This window comes from Lathamus discolor, chromosome 5 (assembly GCF_037157495.1).
Source record: "Lathamus discolor isolate bLatDis1 chromosome 5, bLatDis1.hap1, whole genome shotgun sequence".
Taxonomy (NCBI): domain Eukaryota; kingdom Metazoa; phylum Chordata; class Aves; order Psittaciformes; family Psittacidae; genus Lathamus; species Lathamus discolor.
The window spans coordinates 32,180,261-32,198,689 of record NC_088888.1 but is presented as its reverse complement, the minus strand read 5'-3'; the positions used below and the strand labels follow the sequence as shown (position 1 = coordinate 32,198,689).

The following is an 18,429-nucleotide window of genomic DNA, read 5'->3' as shown; positions in this document are numbered from 1 at the left end:
ACTAGGAAAGGTGCCGCACCGCTTCCGGGGCCGTGACCTTCGGCGGGCGGGCGGGTGAGGCGGCGCCGGCCTGCCGCCTGCGCTGTGGCGGTGCGCCCCGGCAGCCGTTTGCCTCGGGACCGGCTCTGCCGACCCGGTGCCGCTCGGACACACGCCGTTTGCGTTCAGGTCGGCAGCGAGATGGCGGCGCCAACGATGGAGGAGAGGAAGGCCTGCTGGGGGGCCCGGGACGAGTTCTGGCAGTGCATGGACAGCCACGGGGATGATGCCTCCAAGTGCGAGAAGCTGCGGCTGTCCTTTGAGTCGCTGTGCCCGCAGCAGTGGGTGAGCAGCCGCCGCTCCGGGCGCGACCTCGGCCTCCGCTTACCGCGTTAAGCTTCTTGCATTGCAGAACGCGTGCTGACGCTTCCTCATAGAGAGCCCTGCACCCTTCAAAACATGACTTGGTGTGCGCGCTCTTAGTCTTACAGGGAAGTCGCAACTCCTGAGCAGAGCACTAACTAACCTGGAAGCTGTGGAAGGTAGATCAAAGCGCACGGTATAACGGGGAAGAAAACCACAGTGTCAAACTTTCAGATAAATACACAGCTACACAAGCATCCAGGCTTATTGTTTAAAGTTCAGAAAGGTGCCTGTGGAAGTGCACAGAAGTTACTAAAGAGGAAAGGCTAGTACAGAAGGGAGGCCACACACAGGGCTCGCACTTGCATGGCATCTTCAGACTGGCATTTGGTGCCTCGTGCATACCCTTCTTCATGCAGTGTAACTTCACAGTAAACCATTGACTTCCATGTAGCCCACTCGTGTTGTGCCTTTTAGTTTCCCTAAGCTCAAGCTGTAGTTCTTAACCTTTTTTAAATGCTCTTTCGCTAACAGCAGTGGCTGAGGGGCTGAATGGACTGAAGTCGGTAACAAAAACCCAAGTACATTCACAGTTGATGTAGTGACTTACACTTTGAATGCTGCATTTCTGCTGTATGTCATCTTTAGTGATGATAGTTTCACATGCAGTGAAAATAGCAAAGCAATAGACTGGCTTTATCAGATGCTTATGGAAGTAATGGGGTGGTTATGGCAGGAAACTGAAGTTCACTTTCAAAATTATAAAAAAAATCCACAAAACAAATACTCCACTCTTAATTTCTTCAACAGAGCAAGAAGCTTCTAACTAATGTATTGAGCTAACATCCTCCTCAAGTTCAGTCATTATTCCTTATTCTTTTTGTGATGCACAAAGCCTCTTTCTCTGCCAGTTTCTTCCAGATATCTTTTCTCTTTTTTAAACAGGTTAAATATTTTGACAAAAGAAGAGACTTTTTAAAATATAAAAAGAAGCTTGAAACAGAAGGGTATCATCCTCCAGAAGCTGCTGGGAAGTCCTAGCTACTCTGCTTTCAAAATGAATCTAGTGAGAATAACTATGGAAGGAGAAAGCATGAGAGAGTGACAGAAGCTGCTTCAGCTCAAGAACTGATAACCCCACTGTCTTTGTGAAATGCACACTGCTGCTCCTGTTACCAGGTCTCAGGTGTCTGCTGGGAAAAGATAGTTGTGGATAGCTTTTTCATGAGAATAAGTCAAAGAAATATGGTGCAGGGCTATTAAAAAATTAAGGTTTTGAATGTGCAATTAGTCAAATGGTTTCATGAGAATAAATGATTGTTTAATAATGTAATGTAATTCTGAAGAGAACAATAAAACTGTTTTTCCGTAAGTTAACCAGCTTTTCCTTAAGATAAAAAGTCCATTCCAACTTCCTTGTCAGAAGGAGGTGGTGGTATAATATGATTTGTATTTGTCATTAAACTGTATTTTAATATACTTTGATATATGCGGTAAAGTCAGACATCAGTTTACAAAACAGCAGCTATTAGAAGACCTAATGCATGGGGTGGCATTTAATGTAAGTGAATTTACCTTGAAAAACATGCTGGAGGCATAGAATGCTTTGGCTGCAGTAAGTTTTGATTGAGGTTATAGGAAGGCACCACTCTCATTTCAAACGTGGTCATCACAATTGAAGTAACTGCAGTAAAAACTTGTTTTTTGAGTTTGGGATTCTTCACATACTATACTGATGTTCTAATAGTAGAAAAAAATCTCCCACACCACATGCAATATAAATAGTATTTATTTCCAATGCAACAGTTTTATTTAAGGAGGTATAGTATTAAGGCATTTAAAAGTCAGTCTGAACATTACACAGAATAAAACATGCAAAACTGAAGAATCCTCATTCACCCTGAGTTTGTATCTCGCCTATTCAGAATTTCACACTGTAGCACCATAGAAAGTCACCCATCTGTACTATAAGGCACAGAACTCTTGACAGTTATTTTTACTGTTTTTGCTTGATGACTTGTTGTCTTGTGTACTCCCAGATCAGCAGAGCTCCGCTTACATGAACATTGAGGGATCGAATGATGCCCTGCTGAGGAATTTCCACACAGACATCCAGGTGGTGAATCAGGTTTGCTGGGATTCCTTCATGTTCATTTCTAGTAAAGAAAAAAGAAAACACGGGAGACCTAACTAAGCTTTGATGTCAGAAAAAAATTCAGCTCACTGCTCCAGCAACAGCTGAACACCCAACATAAAGACTTCCTCTCTGCCTGTATTTTGAAACTAGTGAACAGCTGTATAGGAAACGATCTGGGCATGAAGCTATTGGCACAACAGGGAAGCTCTAACTGCCCACTCTACATTCAGTGAGGTCTTCATATGAGGGAATGTCGAGACTGATTGGAGCTTTGAACTGGAAGTGTTTCACCTCTTCAGAATGAGCACCCCAGATGTTACTAAAGGTTATCTACTGGTAACTGGAACTGTGGTTTTAAGTAGAAGAGAACAAAGTAATGATGAAAACTACATTCTGAAGACAAGCTACATATAAAAAGGTTCAAAAACCCAGTATTCTGCCCTTCCTGGTCTGTTGGCGACCCCACAATTCAGTAGCTTTCTGACTTGCAGGCACTTTCCTCTAGACTTCTTCAAGTAGCTTTCCCTTTGTCACATATGAGGCTTGCCTGCCTATAGGAACTGATTACTGCTTTTCTCTGAAGTTGTCCCAGCTTCTGCTTGTACTGCAGAAACTTGCTTTGTCTTGTGCCTCTTCCTTCATTTTTAAAGCATCTCCCAGCTATGCATGCTTCCACTCAGCTCCAGTCCTCACCAAGTTAAGCAGAGCAAACAGGCAGCCCCCTTCTTGCTGAGCAAACTACACGCAAAGGGCCCCAAATAACTTAAATGAACTGATGGTACCTCTTATCACACCAGGAAAACTATAATCCGTGCTGTCTCTAATTCCACTCATAAAAAAAAAAGTAGTTACAGTGTATGGATAGCGTATTAAGTGTGAAGAGAAGGATCATTCAGAAGCAGGCATCAACACCACCTTCTCCTTAGCACACAAAGCCAAGCTCTGCTGTCTTCCATGATCACTTTGCACTCTAAATCCACCTTCACCACTGCCACTTGGTTTTCATATGACCAAAATATGAGTACTAGAAGGGATGGACTACAAGAAGTAGATTTACAAAAACGTGTGTGTTCTTACCCCAGCAGTAACAGCGACTTCTCTGGGAAACAATATTCTGTAAGATCAAAACTTTTAGCTGTCTGCTCCACACCAATAATAGTGTAGCCTTCTGTTTTTTTCTGCTGTAAATAATCAACAAGCTGAGATGGTTTCACCTGTCCATCAGAAGCAGAGAGAAATACACAAGTATTTAAATATCAGCATCTGTAAACTTCTGAAGTAACTGTGAAAATCAATTTACTTGGACTGTTTTTAAGATGAATGACTTTTATCTCCAAAAGCTCTGGCCATATGCATAGCTTAACATTTTAAAAGCTCTTCAGCAATAGCACACAAGGTTAAGGTCACAAAAAATGTACTCCACGAATACCATGAACAAAAAGGCTTTTTTATGATTCTGACAGCTACAAGCCTTACATCTGAATGCAGAAGAATCACAGGGAGAAGGTGCATAGTTGTTTAACCTGGAATTCCTTCCCAAAACAATATAACACCCAGTACCAAGGCTGAGTTGCCTTACATGCCTGCATTACAACTTGTGATAGCTTCCAGTGAAGAACTGTCTGCACTCTACTCTCTAAATTGCTTATTCGTATTAAATGCCTTCATGCAGAAGTTCTATTATCACTATACTTCTATGCAGAGACTAGGCATGACAACACATGTCCATCAGCATTCTGTTTTAGGCAAAACACTGTAGCTATCAAGCAAAATCTGAATAGGCTGAACATAAACACTGAGAGGAGGTGGTGAAAAATTTGCACTCAATTATTCAGATGACTTAAAAGTGATCTTGAAAAACTGAGTATTATAAAATATCACAAATGTTTTCTACCAAATACTAAACATATAGATCGAAACCCTCATTTTTATAAGCTAGATAATAGGCTCTAAAAGCTTGGCACAAGTTAGCTTCAGGCAAGCTCGGCGATCATCCCCACAAAGTTACCAAAAGCAATGGAGCAAGCAAGAGAAATGAAGCATTGTTTAACATGTATAAATAAACATTAAATTCCAACTCACCACTAAAAAAAGAGTAACGACAGCTCACAGAATCAACTTAAAAATAATGTTCATTTCTTATTGCTGTGATAAGCTCTTTTTATGAGGTTGAGCCAAATTTTATACCAAAATACTGAAGATTAAATCTCAGCGATAACAGTGGGAGCTTCTGTTAAATAAAAGGTTCATTTTTACCAGATAAAAGAAGACTGAACTATACATTTGATGAACTGAAGATGTACAGTACACTTCTGAGCTATTAAAATGTTTCCATTCACCTCAACAAGGGGGAGCCACTGCTCTGCGGAAACGCTGAGATGCTGAAACTGCTTATCTTGTATATAATGAAGACTGCCCACAACTAATGCAGATGCCCCAAATATTTCACTTGTACGACATAAACCTGCAAATAGAAGAATTAAAGTAATTTTTGTGTAGCAAATAAACACAAAGCCAGAATATTTTAGCAATTGAGAAAGGACAAAAATATCCAAGAGAAATGGTTAATTTAGTCCTCTATTTTTAATCAGTTTTACGTCATTTTTTCCAAGACACACGTTGTTCCATATAATTTACCAAGGTGGAAAAAAGTTTTGTAACTTACCAGAAAGATAAAAATTAGAAAAGTAGTATATCTGACAAAGTGCTTCTACAGAGTAATGGGTCAGCTTACAAGTGTCAACAGGGATGGATTGACACATACACACACGCTTAAGCTATAAACCCCATACCTGTTAAATGACATTACGTTGAGAGAATGACACATTACAATGCAGACAGCACCAGCTTGTGGGCTTATTTTTCATCAACAGTCTCACTGCAGTTATTTAAGCTGCTGACAACAGCAAGTACAATGCAATAAAGTATTTGGGGGTTTTATTATATCACAGCTTGCATGACATTGTGAAAAGCACTTAATCAGGAACAGGCATTTTCCTGTCCACATCATGAGAAACTAGTAGGTCTACAAGATTTGGCTTAATTGTTACAGAAAAGAACGTAAAAGCAAATTATTTCCTTTAACTGCATACAATGTTGAAAAACTCAACTGTAACAAAAAATACAAAAGCATTAAGAAACTGAGCGTGACTTAACAGCAAAGTTCTATTTAATTAATGCATGCTATGTGTAATTGCTCCTCCCCCAACCCCCTTGAAACAAAACTATAGAAGATCCCTTCTTTTGAAGCAGGTAGTATTTCATTTGGTTACCGCCTCCCCAGGCTAGTAATCTATTGCTCTGAGCAGTACTTAAATAGTTTTCCAATTATCAACATAACATGAAATTCATTCCTACTATCCAACTGGTCTAAAATAAGATGTGCCATCAACCTTACCTCCTAAATTGGTAGGTTTATCAATAAGAGAAGCCACCACAATCAGTCTGCTGTTTGATTTACCAAGTTTAGCAGCACGGTCCTGAAATACCATTTCCAGGTCTAAACTAGGAGTACTGTTTTTCCAGGGTATAATCTTTTTCTGAACATCAGTCCATTCTGTCTGGCTATCTGTTTCAGCTGAACTTGAACCTATAAAAACAATTAGTAGTTATACAGATAGGCAAGTGGTAGCAAAACTACTGCTTCAGTAAAGATTATCTAAATGGTACTACTGTAGACACCATTAGTCATTTACTATTATTTTATGGTATATACTCTGCTCACAGACATAGAAGTCTACTTCAGCTAGGAAACAGAGATCAGATTGAACACAGATGTATACAGCTACTACGTACAAATAATTACATTTAATATAGATTAGCTATATTTTACCCATGTCTTGCTGAGACCAGTCACTTGGTTTCAGATCACGAAGTTCTGTTCGAGAATGGTACCACTGAAATGCTGGTGGCAAAGGAATGTCAGTGAATCTATCAAATTTAGAGAGTGAGATCCATTCATCTTCAGCAAGCTCCGAAAGGCGGGGAAGAATGTAAAATATAGTCTGCAGTGTAACACAGTGTTATTAGCAGAGCACCACTAAAGCAAGCAAAACAGATAATAAATTCATCTCTAGTAATTTTACCACATATATCTAGCATTCTGTAATCTTATACTTGTTTTTCTTTGTACTTGATATAACTTACTAATGTATCTCTCATTGATCACTTTACATATAGCGCTAGCCCAAATTTTGACAGATCTGGTCTCCTCCACTCTCCAGTTAGACATTTTTTAAACACACATACCCCTTTTCACATTCATGTTTATCTTGTATTTTCAGCTTAGTTCCTTTATGTCTTATTTTGCTCTGCACAGGTATTTTTGCCTGCCTTCCTCTCCTTAGTTGTTTATTCATTTGTCAGTTATTTAAGCTATATCAAAAAGAATAGATGAAAAAGGTGCTCTAGAAGTTATAGATTTGTATCCATTCACATCAATTTTAAGCATCATCAGAAGTTACTTCTAAGAACGGAAGCCTTAAAAATCCTAACAAGCTACATGTGATTAATTTATTATGCTCTTCATTTATTAGAAGTACCTCTTCTAGTCACATATATAACACCTGATTAACTCCCACAGATGGGCAAATTCATCAAATACACCACTTCTTAACTAACCTAGGTTTTTAACACAGTATAAATTAGACAATTAAGCTGCAGCCTTAGTCTAAAATCCATCACAATTAGGTGAAATAATTTTTCAGGTTTAAATGAATAATAGTTGATCATTATTCATCCTACATTAGAACATACACAGGAAGATAAAAACGTAGTTGTAAAACTACACAAAGATCAGCAATGATTTCAGACTTGCCTCTAGATTGTAATCCTTAAGTGGATGAAATGTTGCAAAGAAGAAGTGATCTTGGATTCGCTGCCAGTTCCTTCTAGCATTCCTGCAATTGCAGAAAGTAATGCAAGATGCACAAAACGCAATGTAATTGAATTTTTTCTTTAATTATCAAATTGGAATAAGGCAACCTGATCGTATTTATTATTGCGCTCGCAGCCCAGAAAGCCAACCGTATCCTGGGCTGCATCAAAAGCAGCGTGACCAGCAGGTCGAAGGAGGTGATCCTGCCCCTCTACTCTGCTCGCGTGAGACATCACTTGGAGTATTGTGTGCAGTTCTGGTGTCCTCAACATAAAAAGGACATGGAACTGTTGGAACAAGTCCAGAGGAGGGCCACGAGGATGATCAGGGGACTGGAGCACCTCCTGTATGAAGACAGGCTGAGGAAGTTGGGGCTGTTCAGCCTGGAGAAGAGAAGGCTGCGTGGAGACCTCATAGCAGCCTTCCAGTACCTGAAGGGGGGCTATAGGGATGCTGGGGAGGGACTCTTCGTCAGGGACTGTAGTGACAGGACAAGGGGTAACGGGTTAAAACTTCAACAGGGGAAGTTTAGATTGGATATAAGAAGGAAGTTCTTTACTGTTAGGGTGGTGAGGCACTGGAATGGGTTGCTCAAAGAAGATGTGAATGCTCCATCCCTGGCAATGTTCAAGGTCAGGTTGGACAGAGTTTTGGGTGACATGGTTTAGTGTGAGGTGTCCCTGCCCATGGCAGGGGGGTTGGAACTTGATCTTGAGGTCCTTTCCAACCCTAACTATTCTATGATTCTATGTACTGTATGGGAAATAAGATACTTCAACAATTAAGGACGGACCCATTTACAAACAACAACGACAACAGAACCCCCAATATGCAGGAAATAAATTTTACTTATGCTTCAAGGAAGCCCCGTAACATGTCTCCAAATTCTATTATCAAAAGGAGCAAGTTTCACAAGAAAGAGTATCCTATCTAGGTTGGCCTCTGGAGGAAACTGAATACTAGCCTAGAGTTTAGTTACAGCTTACAGTTGTGAAAGAACAGTTTATGTTGGCTGACAACACCACTGTCAGAAACTGAGTATTTTTCATTAACTCCTAAAAACAGAGCTAAAAAAAAAATAAGAATACACACAAAGTCACATGCACAGAGTACAAAATTAAATTCACTGCTCTATTTCCAAATCAGGAGGCAGAAAAGCATTTCTGTAGAGCCTACTTAATCATCATCCAAAATTAAATTCCATATCTACTTTCCTCCCACAGAAGGGTTTTTTTTTTTTCAAGTATTAACACCAAACACATTTTTGATTTTTATATTTAAGAATTTACTGGTATCAGGAAGTTTGGGAGAATGAATTTTTTTGCTTTAAAATCCACCATAGAAGAAAATTAAGCAGTCCTGACTTTTTTTTTTCTACCCCACCTCTAAACTATGAGCACTGTTCAAACATGCCTTGAGTTTTATCTCTTGTGCTTTCAGACTGTGATGCTACACTGAATTATGACTTCATTTACTTTGCTGATAATTGATTTTAACAGAATTAAAAACCCTATAAACTCCCACGGAAATTATCAAGTGCTGCTTAAGAAAATTAGGCTGGCTGCAAATAGCTCAGAAGACAAAATATTAGACTATAAGCAAGAATAATGTTACTAACCCTGTACCATGCATGTTTTCCACTTGTTGAAGGCTAGATTCAATAACTGGTGTCAGAGCTTCAAATTCTTCCACATGCAACATTCTGCACATGCCCCAAATTTTTTTAAGTGCAATTAATGCATAAAGTCGAACACTGAAATTATGGTTGAAACACCACTGCAAAACAACTATGAGGGCTTTCTTCAAGGCTGGTTTCTACAAAAGAAAACACAAACCCCGATGATTCTTTCATTTATATGTTAAGGCTAAATGTACCATTCAGAAGTAGAAAAGGAAGAGTGGCCCAAGAAACAGTGGCTTACTCAAAAAAGAGCATTTCAGAAAGTCAGAAGCTTTAAAGTATGTAGATGTATGTAGGCTTCAGAATGCGGTCCTGATTTTCTTCCTTCCTTTTCATTCTAACACAGATGTACCACCCTAACAAATGCTTTGAAAATGCACTAATTTGTTTAAAAATTATTAATTCTGCATACACAGAAACCTCTGTTTACTTCTGATTTTCTAGCTCTGATCTTGCAAATGCATGCAAACATTTAAAAAAACAATAGAAATGCCTGGATTGCTACGGATATGAAGTACTTATTCTAATGTAACATCTGACTGTATCTCATAATCTATTTTAAAGTTCACTGTTTTCCATACCAAAGCATACCTTAGTAGGAAGTAGGTATTAAAAAGGTTTTAAAAAAACCTTTGAAAAACTGCAATAATGGATTTTATTTCAGAAATCCATACACAGTGGAACTGGAAAAGAATTAACACCTTCAGTCAAACTTACCTTCTCAGAGGTATTTTGAAGAATGATGTCAAAGTGTGATAACACTGATAAAAATGTGCAGATGCTTGTTTTAAGCTTTTCTTCATCCTAAAGCAAAAGAGAATGTAACAAGAAATATGCATATTTTATCCTAAAAGTTTTCAAAGCACGTTCTGCACATGCAATAATACCACACTATTAACAAACCCCATGTGTTTCCACAGCAAAATCTATTAAAATATGAAGTTCAGATTTCATTTTTCCTAACATGTTATTTGCATTTTATTAACGCACTATTCAGAACAACATATACAGCAGTGTAAATAAGCTAAAATTCAACCCAAATTTGCTGTATTCCCTACTCTGAAAACCCCAGACCCAATAAAAACCTCAGGGATTCTTTTTAGTGCTTGCACTTTTCCATGTTATCACACACATGAGTATTGGATGTAGAACCAGTACAGCTAGCAGCTGTACTAGCAGCTAGCAGAACCAAATACTCGCAGCTGCCTCACCCATATTCTGTACTGGAAGAAATGCGTTTCCACACTTCTATTCAACTCTTCTGTTTACAGATATATTTCCTATTCATCCATTTTGCTGCAGCATTGCGCTGGGTGCTCAAGCAGCTTATTTTTCAGTATGATCCTGAAAAACCTTTTCAGAGTCACTGTTTTCCAGGACAGCCTCTGAAAATACAACCCGTATTCCTTTTGCATAAATCTACATCTTTTCTGCTTGCTGTTTGTTTGCATGGGCCCACTGTGATTCAGTGCATTTGCTATCAGTGTGAGATTGCTTTAATCCAACAGATCATCATCTACTAAAGTGACAGTAATTCCAACTGCATGAGCTTTTGAAAAGACCTCAAACAGGAAAAGGCTACGTTCCTTACAACACTTTTTATCAGTTCAGATAGGCATGACAAGGCATCTTTGTGCAGCTGTGTACTTATATATGTACATATATGCAAAAGTATAAATTGTAAATGGAAAGATTGTTTTTTCTCCTGTGCAGAGGAAAAAATAAAAAAGACAAATCGGAACAAAACCCCAGCAAGCACCACTCGCAAGCAAAGTATTAAAAACCTCCCTCGTTTGGGGTAAAAAAATGTATGTATATAGTTTTTTAATTTAATTCTTGTTCTACTGTTTAGCTGTTTTAAAAACTACAGTAGCAACTAGGCTATTTGATTAAAAAAAAAAAGACACCTACATTTAATTATTATGAGCTTCAGCAGATGCACAACTGCAAGTAATGTCTTCCTATGCACTGGAGGAGATGCAAGTACATACATGTTCTACTCAGCCCAGATATACAATGCTAACAAATTCAAGAATATCAATATAGACAATTACTATTTTCACAAGTCAGCTCTTACGGATGATTACTTAATCAACCAAGATGTAAAAATGAAATGGTAGCAAGTCAGTTCTCCTCAGTCAACCCTCTTACAACTTTTGGATGCCGTAATTCAAACCTTGCCTCCAGCTTTTGGAACCACATTACAGAACTCCACTGTGAGAGAAATGCATATTACAAGCCAAAAATTGAATGTGTGTTATGCAAGTCATGTTCCCACAGACAAACAAGATGCAGAAGACAAAAGCTGGGTGTGGAAACCACAAGTGACTTTGCACCATCTTCCTAAACTCAGAATCTAGGGCATCCATGACGGCTCTTATATTGTGACTGCAAAGAGTACTCCAACTGACTATGCCCAGAGCAGTACCTAATGTACTCAAGAAATCTCAGCTGGAAAAATTCATTTGTCTTCAGCTACTTCTGTATCACAAATATCTCAGACTATAGTTCAGACCCACTTCCAAGTTAATTTGATTGGCTCAATAACCCATTGCTTCCAAAGGGAAACTGGAATACATAGAAAACAAGGTATGGGGTGATGAACTGTACCCTCTTTAAATTATTCTTCAAGCGAATGCCAAAATTCTTACTTACATAGCAAAAGCAATCCCAGAATTTGTTAAGGAATTGGGGGTATCTATGCAGACTCATGATAACAATCCATTCTATGAAGTATTTCACAGATGCCTGATTGTTACCAAATCCAGCCTGAAAGACTTTGCCAAGGATTCCACACAAAAAATTCTGAGGAAAAAAAGATCATAAATCACTTGGTATCTTGTTAGTTACTTCCACAAAGGGGAAAAAAAAATCTAAATAAAAGAACATTCTCAGCTTTATCATAACATTAGAAATATTTTAATACTCAGATGCAAACATTTTAGAACCATCTCATTTCTTTATTATACCTTTTAATTATTTGATTATGAAGTGTTAGTTGAAACGAAGATTTCTCAATATTCTGAGTGTTCACAAAGTAGCAACATTTTTACTACATGAAAGCCTTTAAAATGGACGTTCAGCACAGAGTTTATCTAGCTTTAACAGGCATAATCTAGTCTCCTATAACTCACAAGTCCAAGAACCAGTTTTCAAGTGAACTCTAAAAATGCATCATAAATCCATGAATTCAGATAGAAAGAATGAAACTACACAAAACTTCTACGTCGACCACAGAAACTGCACGCCCTTTATACTGTGCTGTAATTTAACATATGCAGTTTGCATGACACCAAATTATCCTTGAAAGGAGATATTTATTTAAGAATTCATAGTGAAGAGCAATACCTGGTCAAGCTTTGGAAGAAGAATCAAGAGTGTCTGCCATACCCGGTTTTTAATTCTATGCTGTAAAGAGTTTGCATAATAGCGTGTTCTACATCTGGATACCTGTTCATCCTAAAAGCAAATTAAAAAGTTTATTATATATTCTTCCCTTAAAATTGAATACATGGAAATATACTGTACTGGGAAAGCAGCACCTACTGCATACCTAGTATCAGCATTAAATACAAAAGTTAGGAAAAATATATTAATTTAATTTATTCAGAAATAAATTTTGAAGCTTGTCCATGAGAAGTTTAGGAAGTTAAAAAAAAAAATACAATACTACTAGTACTTTTAGCTAGGAGCACAAAAAAAGAAGTAATAAGACTCTTCAAGCAGCAGAAGCTTAAGAATTTACAGTACCTACTGTACATGAACAATTGAAACAGTACTACATAAAATGGAGCATGAGCACTCAGTCAGTCATTTAGCTATGTAGGAACTAAAGATCCTAACTGAAGAGATGCGTATATAAAACATTTCTACTTTAGTGTCTACATTTAAAAAAAAAGATTTAGTCATGCTGTCAATCAAGATCAGCTTGAAAATACAGCTCCAGCTTTGAGACAGAAATTGATATTCTGCAATAGAGATGTTTCACATGACAGAAATCAGATTAGATAAATAAAGCTTTTAAAAGACTTTAAATTCCTGTTCTCATACAGTTTTCCATATGGTCTGCAAAATACATAACACCCAAAACTATTTTTACTTTTAAAAAAGAAAATAATTTGATCCAAGTCCTATATTAATATTAAAATGCAAATACACTTTACTTTTACATGTTTAAGCTTCATATTTAAGCAAGTAAGGAAATAACTTTTAAAGCTCACTTCTCCCACTTTATCAAACTTATTAACACAAATATTATCCTTTCTTCTCCAGTAGTTAACTGGCAAGAATGAAGGACCACCCATTTATTGTTCTTCAGACAAAAGCAGAATCCTATAGTACCAGAATACATGGTTGATGTTCCAATAGTAGCTGCAGTAATTTACCACTGACTCATGCCAATGCATAAGCAGATATGATATAAATGAAAATGAGACCCAAGCCTTCTCCATTAAATCTATTTATAAAGGTCTTCCAAGGAGACAATAGCTCTCTCAATTCAAGTTAGTCTGTAGTCTCCAATTGTTAAAGTGAAATGTGTTGCTTCAAAATGCAGCCGAAAGGAAGATTTGTAATGCAAAAATGGTTACAATTTGGATGTTTCATGAAGTCGGAACATCCACTAAAAAGAGAGAAATAAATCTGAGAGAATTTTCACCACTTTTGTTCGGCTGAAGTAATTTCTGCCTTACAACCCCAGAAAAAGTGTATTATTGGACAAACCTTGACAGACTACACAAATAACTGTAAATAATCCTGTCACCTGTAAATACTTTGCATTTTAGTAACTGTACTAACATCACATTTGTATAGCAAGAAAAAAAAAGTTTACTGTATCAAGTAGTTTGATGAAAATGTCTTCCATGAGTTTCTTATGCAAGGTATCTGATCCGTCCAGCAAGCAGAGAAATTTAATAGCACAAACCCGGACATAGTGATCATCTCGATGTGTACTGTAAAATACAAATGAAAAAATTATCAAAATAATTTTTTTAGAGATTAGGAATTCCTAAATGATAAAAAAAAAAAAAAAAGCACCAAACATCACCTTGAACCTTCAGCCATCAAGACTACATGCAAATACCCAGAACCAGAATTTTGAAGTCTGTTCATGGTTGCTGATGAAGAACACCAGTGAGCTCCAGATAACCTGCTCCTGCTTCTATATACAAGTCTTTAACAGCATCTAAGCATTTAAAATTATTTTCTACAGACGCAGCTGTATCATAAAAAGTTTTTAAAGTTCTGTGCCTGTAATCTTAAAACTAATTTATGCTTAAAGTTTTGGTTAAATATTCAGGTCCAAAACAACATTTGGTTCCTGTTAGTTACTCTGGGATGTCTGGAATAATTAATGCCAAGAGTACAATTAATGGCATTATAGATAACAAAGCATCACACAGCTGCAGACTGCCACAGCCAGACATTTGAAAACCAAAAAGCTCTTGGTAGAAAACTGTCTTTAAATTGGAGAGACACCATTTTGACAGATGGACCATTCAGAAGCTAAACAACTGGCCGGATGGCTGCACGTGGAGTTGTGGTCAATGGCTCAATATCCAGCTGGAGACCAGTAATGAGTGGTGTCCCTCAGGTATCGGTGCTGGGACCGGTCTTGTTCAACATCTTTTTCAGTGACATGGACAGTGGGATTGAGTGCACCCTCAGCAGGTTTGCCGATGACACCAAGCTGTGTGGTTCAGTTGATACGCTGGAGGGAAAGGATGCCATCCAGAGGGACCTTGACACGCTTGTGAGGTGGGCTGATGGCAACCTCATGAAGTTTAACCATGACAAGTGCAAGGTCCTGCACCTGGGTCGGAGCAATCCCAGGAACAGCTACAGGCTGGGCAGAGAAGAGATTCAGAGCGGCCCTGCAGAGAAGGACTTGGGGGTGTTGGTCGATGAGAAAATGAACATGAGCCGGCTTCAGTGTGTGCTCGCAGCCCAGAAAGCCAACCGTATCCTGGGCTGCATCAAAAGGAGCGTGACCAGCAGGTCGAAGGAGGTGATCCCGCCTCTCTACTCTGCTTTCGTGAGACCTCACCTGGAGTATTGTGTGCAGTTCTGGGGTCCTCAACATAAAAAGGACATGGAACTGCTGGAACAAGTCCAGAGGAGGGCCACGAGGATGATCAGGGGACTGGAGCACCTCCTGTATGAAGACAGGCTGAGAAAGTTGGGGCTGTTCAGCCTGGAGAAGAGAAGGCTGCGTGGAGACCTTATAGCAGCCTTCCAGTATCTGAAGGGGGCCTACAAGGATGCTGGGGAGGGACTATTCACTAGGGACTGTAGTGATAAGACAAGGGGTAATGGGTTAAAACTTCAACAGGGGAAGTTTAGATTGGGTATAAGGAGGAAATTCTTTACTGTTAGGGTGGTGAGGCACTGGAATGGGTTGCCCAAGGAAGATGTGAATGCTCCATCCCTGGCAATGTACAAGGCCAGGCTGGACAGAGCCTTGGGTGGGATGGTTTAGTGTGAGGTGTCCCTGCACATGGCAGGGGGGTTGGAACTTGACGATTTTAAGGTCCTTTCCAACCTTAACTATTCTATGATTCTATAATTAAAATGGAGTAGTGAACTTTGGCAGCAGATTTTTTAAAAGCTCAGGTTTTATGAACTACTAACGCTTCTCAAAACACTATTAGAACTATTTCTCTTTCATTTACTGAGTAAAGGTGGTAGTGAAATGACAAAAAAATATCAATAATCCAGTAGCTACTATATGAATTATGAATATAATGTATATAGCCCTTTTACCAATATTTTATAAAGTTATGAAGATACTCCTTATGGGTCCCATGCAATTTGAGAGATACTGTGATAAGAAGATGACTTCAAAACCAGCATCTATTCTATTGTTGCATCAATGGTAACAGAAGACACAATTCACACTAAATATTGTAAGATATGTCCTCCAATTAATTACCTTTCTGTAACGAGGTTTGCTGCACATTTTTCTCCAAGATTGTCTATGAAGGCATGCACGTCCTGAATAAGTCTTCACAGATGAAAGAAGACAAAGCAACAAAATCAGCAGAATACCATGCAAAAATTGTTTTCAATAGTTATCTCAAGGTTAAAAAGAAAACAAAGTGCACAAAATGGCAACAAATATCATCACAAAGATGTTTTTTATACCTCTGATCTTTCCTAAATACAGTTCCAAAGACACAAGCCTCAGTGATAAGTTCACAATAATTTCCAGCATTTACGAAAGCATTTGTCAAGGCACTTCTCTCATCAACAGTGGGAAATATCCAAGATCGACAACAATGACTAAGGACTACATTGAATACTCCAGTCTTTGTAGTAGACATATCTATCAGCTTGAAAATTATCTGAAAAGAAAGAAGATTCAAAATCTAGTTTTCAGAAGCACAGTTATTAGAATATTACTGCAGTGATAACTATTTTAACAGGCCTGATCATCTCTGCATCCTATCTCTGCTCATGTAAACGCTGTCTTAAATCTATCTACAACTCTCTGATTATAAGGGCAGGTGAGTGGGCAACAACTGGCCCAGTTATATGATTAAATTAACAAAAGATAGAACTGTTCTTTGCTTAAACAGATGAAACAAAAAGATAGAACTGTTCTTCGCTTAAACAGATGAAACACCAGCTGCTTCACACAAATCTCCCAATAACTGTAACAAATGCTACCTGGGCTTACTTCATGAGTACCAACCTGGTGTTTTCAATCAATCCTTACCAATTGAGAAAGAAAATAAACAAGATTTCTTCCATAGGTAGCCAAATCACTAACTCTCTTCTTTAATGAGGGTTACATTCATGCTGAAGTTAAAAGTTTGTATGAGTTCTAGTGGAAAAATGTGTTGTGTCATTTGTTTTTTGCTTTTGAGTAGGGCATATTTAAGATAAACAAAACTGCTGCCTAGAACTTCTCCAGAAAGAGAAAAAATTAAACAAGGAAAATGGCCCCCAAATTCTTCTTTCCTATTCCAATCAGTAGGCTAAGTGCAAGAGTAAACTTCAATTACAAAGTAATTTTTTTCTAAGCAATTGCAAGCATTTGGGAGAGGACAGGGAGATTCAGAATGAACAGGTGGGTTTTTTATGAATCCCTTTATAGACAACATCAGCTAGAGCTGTCCAGGAGAATGGTTTTCCAGAAGTGTGACAGTTCTTTCCAGACAAGGATGCTTCTCCTCTCCACTCTGAATATCCCCTTCTGATAATGCAACAGTTCCAACTCAGTTTTTATAGAGAAAGTCGTTCTGCATTGCTGAGGATTAAGGTACCAAGAAGCCCAAGAAGAGCTTAAATTGAAATCCTGAAATGCTCTCTGGAGAAACACTTTCTGGGAGGGAAAAAGAAAAAAAATCCTAGGAACAGCTGGTCTTTTTACAACGAATTCAAACTTTTCTTTTAGTGCAAAGACACACATTGTAACTGTCCTAGTAATTCCAAAATTGAACTACCGCGTTTCATGTGGACGAAAGAAGCATGACATTTACCACACATTTCTCAATCCTGGAATGTCTTTCAATTGTTTCATTAACATAGTAAAAGTCCAGCACACACAAAAGAAATTGAAGTTCTAGCACAATTAACATTCAAATAAGCACAAAGGAAAAGTGCAGCAGAAGAAATTAAGCCTAAGAACACAGTACTCTGGGCACTTCTGTCAAAGTCCATCTGGATTTTACCATAGCAATATTCCCTTTTCTGGCTTAACAATACCCCTCTGTTCCACCCTTTCTAAGGTTTAAAAAGGCAGAGTGCACTGTGGAAGATGAAATTAAAATTATGCTTCTGTGACAAATTAGTATCAAGGAGTTTCATTTTTTCCTTTCTGTTCAGCTAAAACTATACAGCCATTGCACAAGGTGTCAATGGCAACAAAGACTGCTGAGGATTTGCATAAGAATATACATAAGCAGACACTTGCTTGGGAACTTTATCTTCATTTTCTTATGAAGGGGCAGAGAAGGTGGCTCAGCCAGATGCCCTTTGTTGAGTACAGGAGACCTTCCTTAGTTCCTTGTTGCCTGCTGTCATGGTATGTCCCACTGCAGACAATGGGATAGCTGTCACACAGACTCAAGATGCTCAACATTGGCAAAATACATGTTACATAATGCTTGAAATACTAACACTGATGTTAATACAGTAGTACTAAGAACTTAAACAAATGTTAAGATCAAAGAAAAGTAAGTTCATCAGTTACAACAATACTGAGCACACAATAATCCATTACAGATATTCATTAAAAGAAAAAACTAACCGATTCTTAGAACTGAAGGGGTATTTTACCATCTTAGCATATGTATCTTGGCTTATGTCCATATGAAGACTACAATTGCCAACTCTTATCTACTGCTTAGAATACATGACAGTAACAGTCATTTGAAGCAACTTTTCTAA

At 38.2% G+C, this 18,429-nt stretch overlaps 2 protein-coding genes across 2 annotated transcripts in view; one reads left to right on the top strand and one right to left on the bottom strand.

The window, feature by feature from the left end:
- Window positions 1–21: 21 nt before the first annotated feature.
- LOC136014989 (cytochrome c oxidase assembly factor 6 homolog) lies at window positions 22–1,714 on the top strand. Its single transcript, XM_065680254.1, has 2 exons — window positions 22–324; window positions 1,288–1,714. Exons 1-2 carry the CDS (start codon window positions 181–183, stop codon window positions 1,381–1,383), a joined length of 240 nt encoding a protein of 79 aa, XP_065536326.1. The 5' UTR covers window positions 22–180; the 3' UTR covers window positions 1,384–1,714.
- A 399-nt stretch (window positions 1,715–2,113) lies between these two features.
- The window catches only part of TARBP1 (TAR (HIV-1) RNA binding protein 1), a 34,486-nt gene continuing 18,170 nt past the window's right edge, over window positions 2,114–18,429 (bottom strand). Inside the window, exons 18-30 of the mRNA XM_065680253.1 lie at window positions 16,180–16,379; window positions 15,968–16,039; window positions 13,868–13,988; window positions 12,385–12,495; window positions 11,692–11,841; window positions 9,754–9,840; window positions 8,974–9,170; window positions 7,296–7,377; window positions 6,312–6,483; window positions 5,877–6,068; window positions 4,819–4,943; window positions 3,557–3,693; window positions 2,114–2,498 (exon numbers count right to left, since the gene is read on the bottom strand). Coding sequence (XP_065536325.1) covers window positions 2,339–2,498; window positions 3,557–3,693; window positions 4,819–4,943; window positions 5,877–6,068; window positions 6,312–6,483; window positions 7,296–7,377; window positions 8,974–9,170; window positions 9,754–9,840; window positions 11,692–11,841; window positions 12,385–12,495; window positions 13,868–13,988; window positions 15,968–16,039; window positions 16,180–16,379 — 1,806 coding nt within the window. The 3' untranslated portion in view covers window positions 2,114–2,338. The remainder of the gene's footprint in view (window positions 2,499–3,556; window positions 3,694–4,818; window positions 4,944–5,876; window positions 6,069–6,311; window positions 6,484–7,295; window positions 7,378–8,973; window positions 9,171–9,753; window positions 9,841–11,691; window positions 11,842–12,384; window positions 12,496–13,867; window positions 13,989–15,967; window positions 16,040–16,179; window positions 16,380–18,429) is intronic.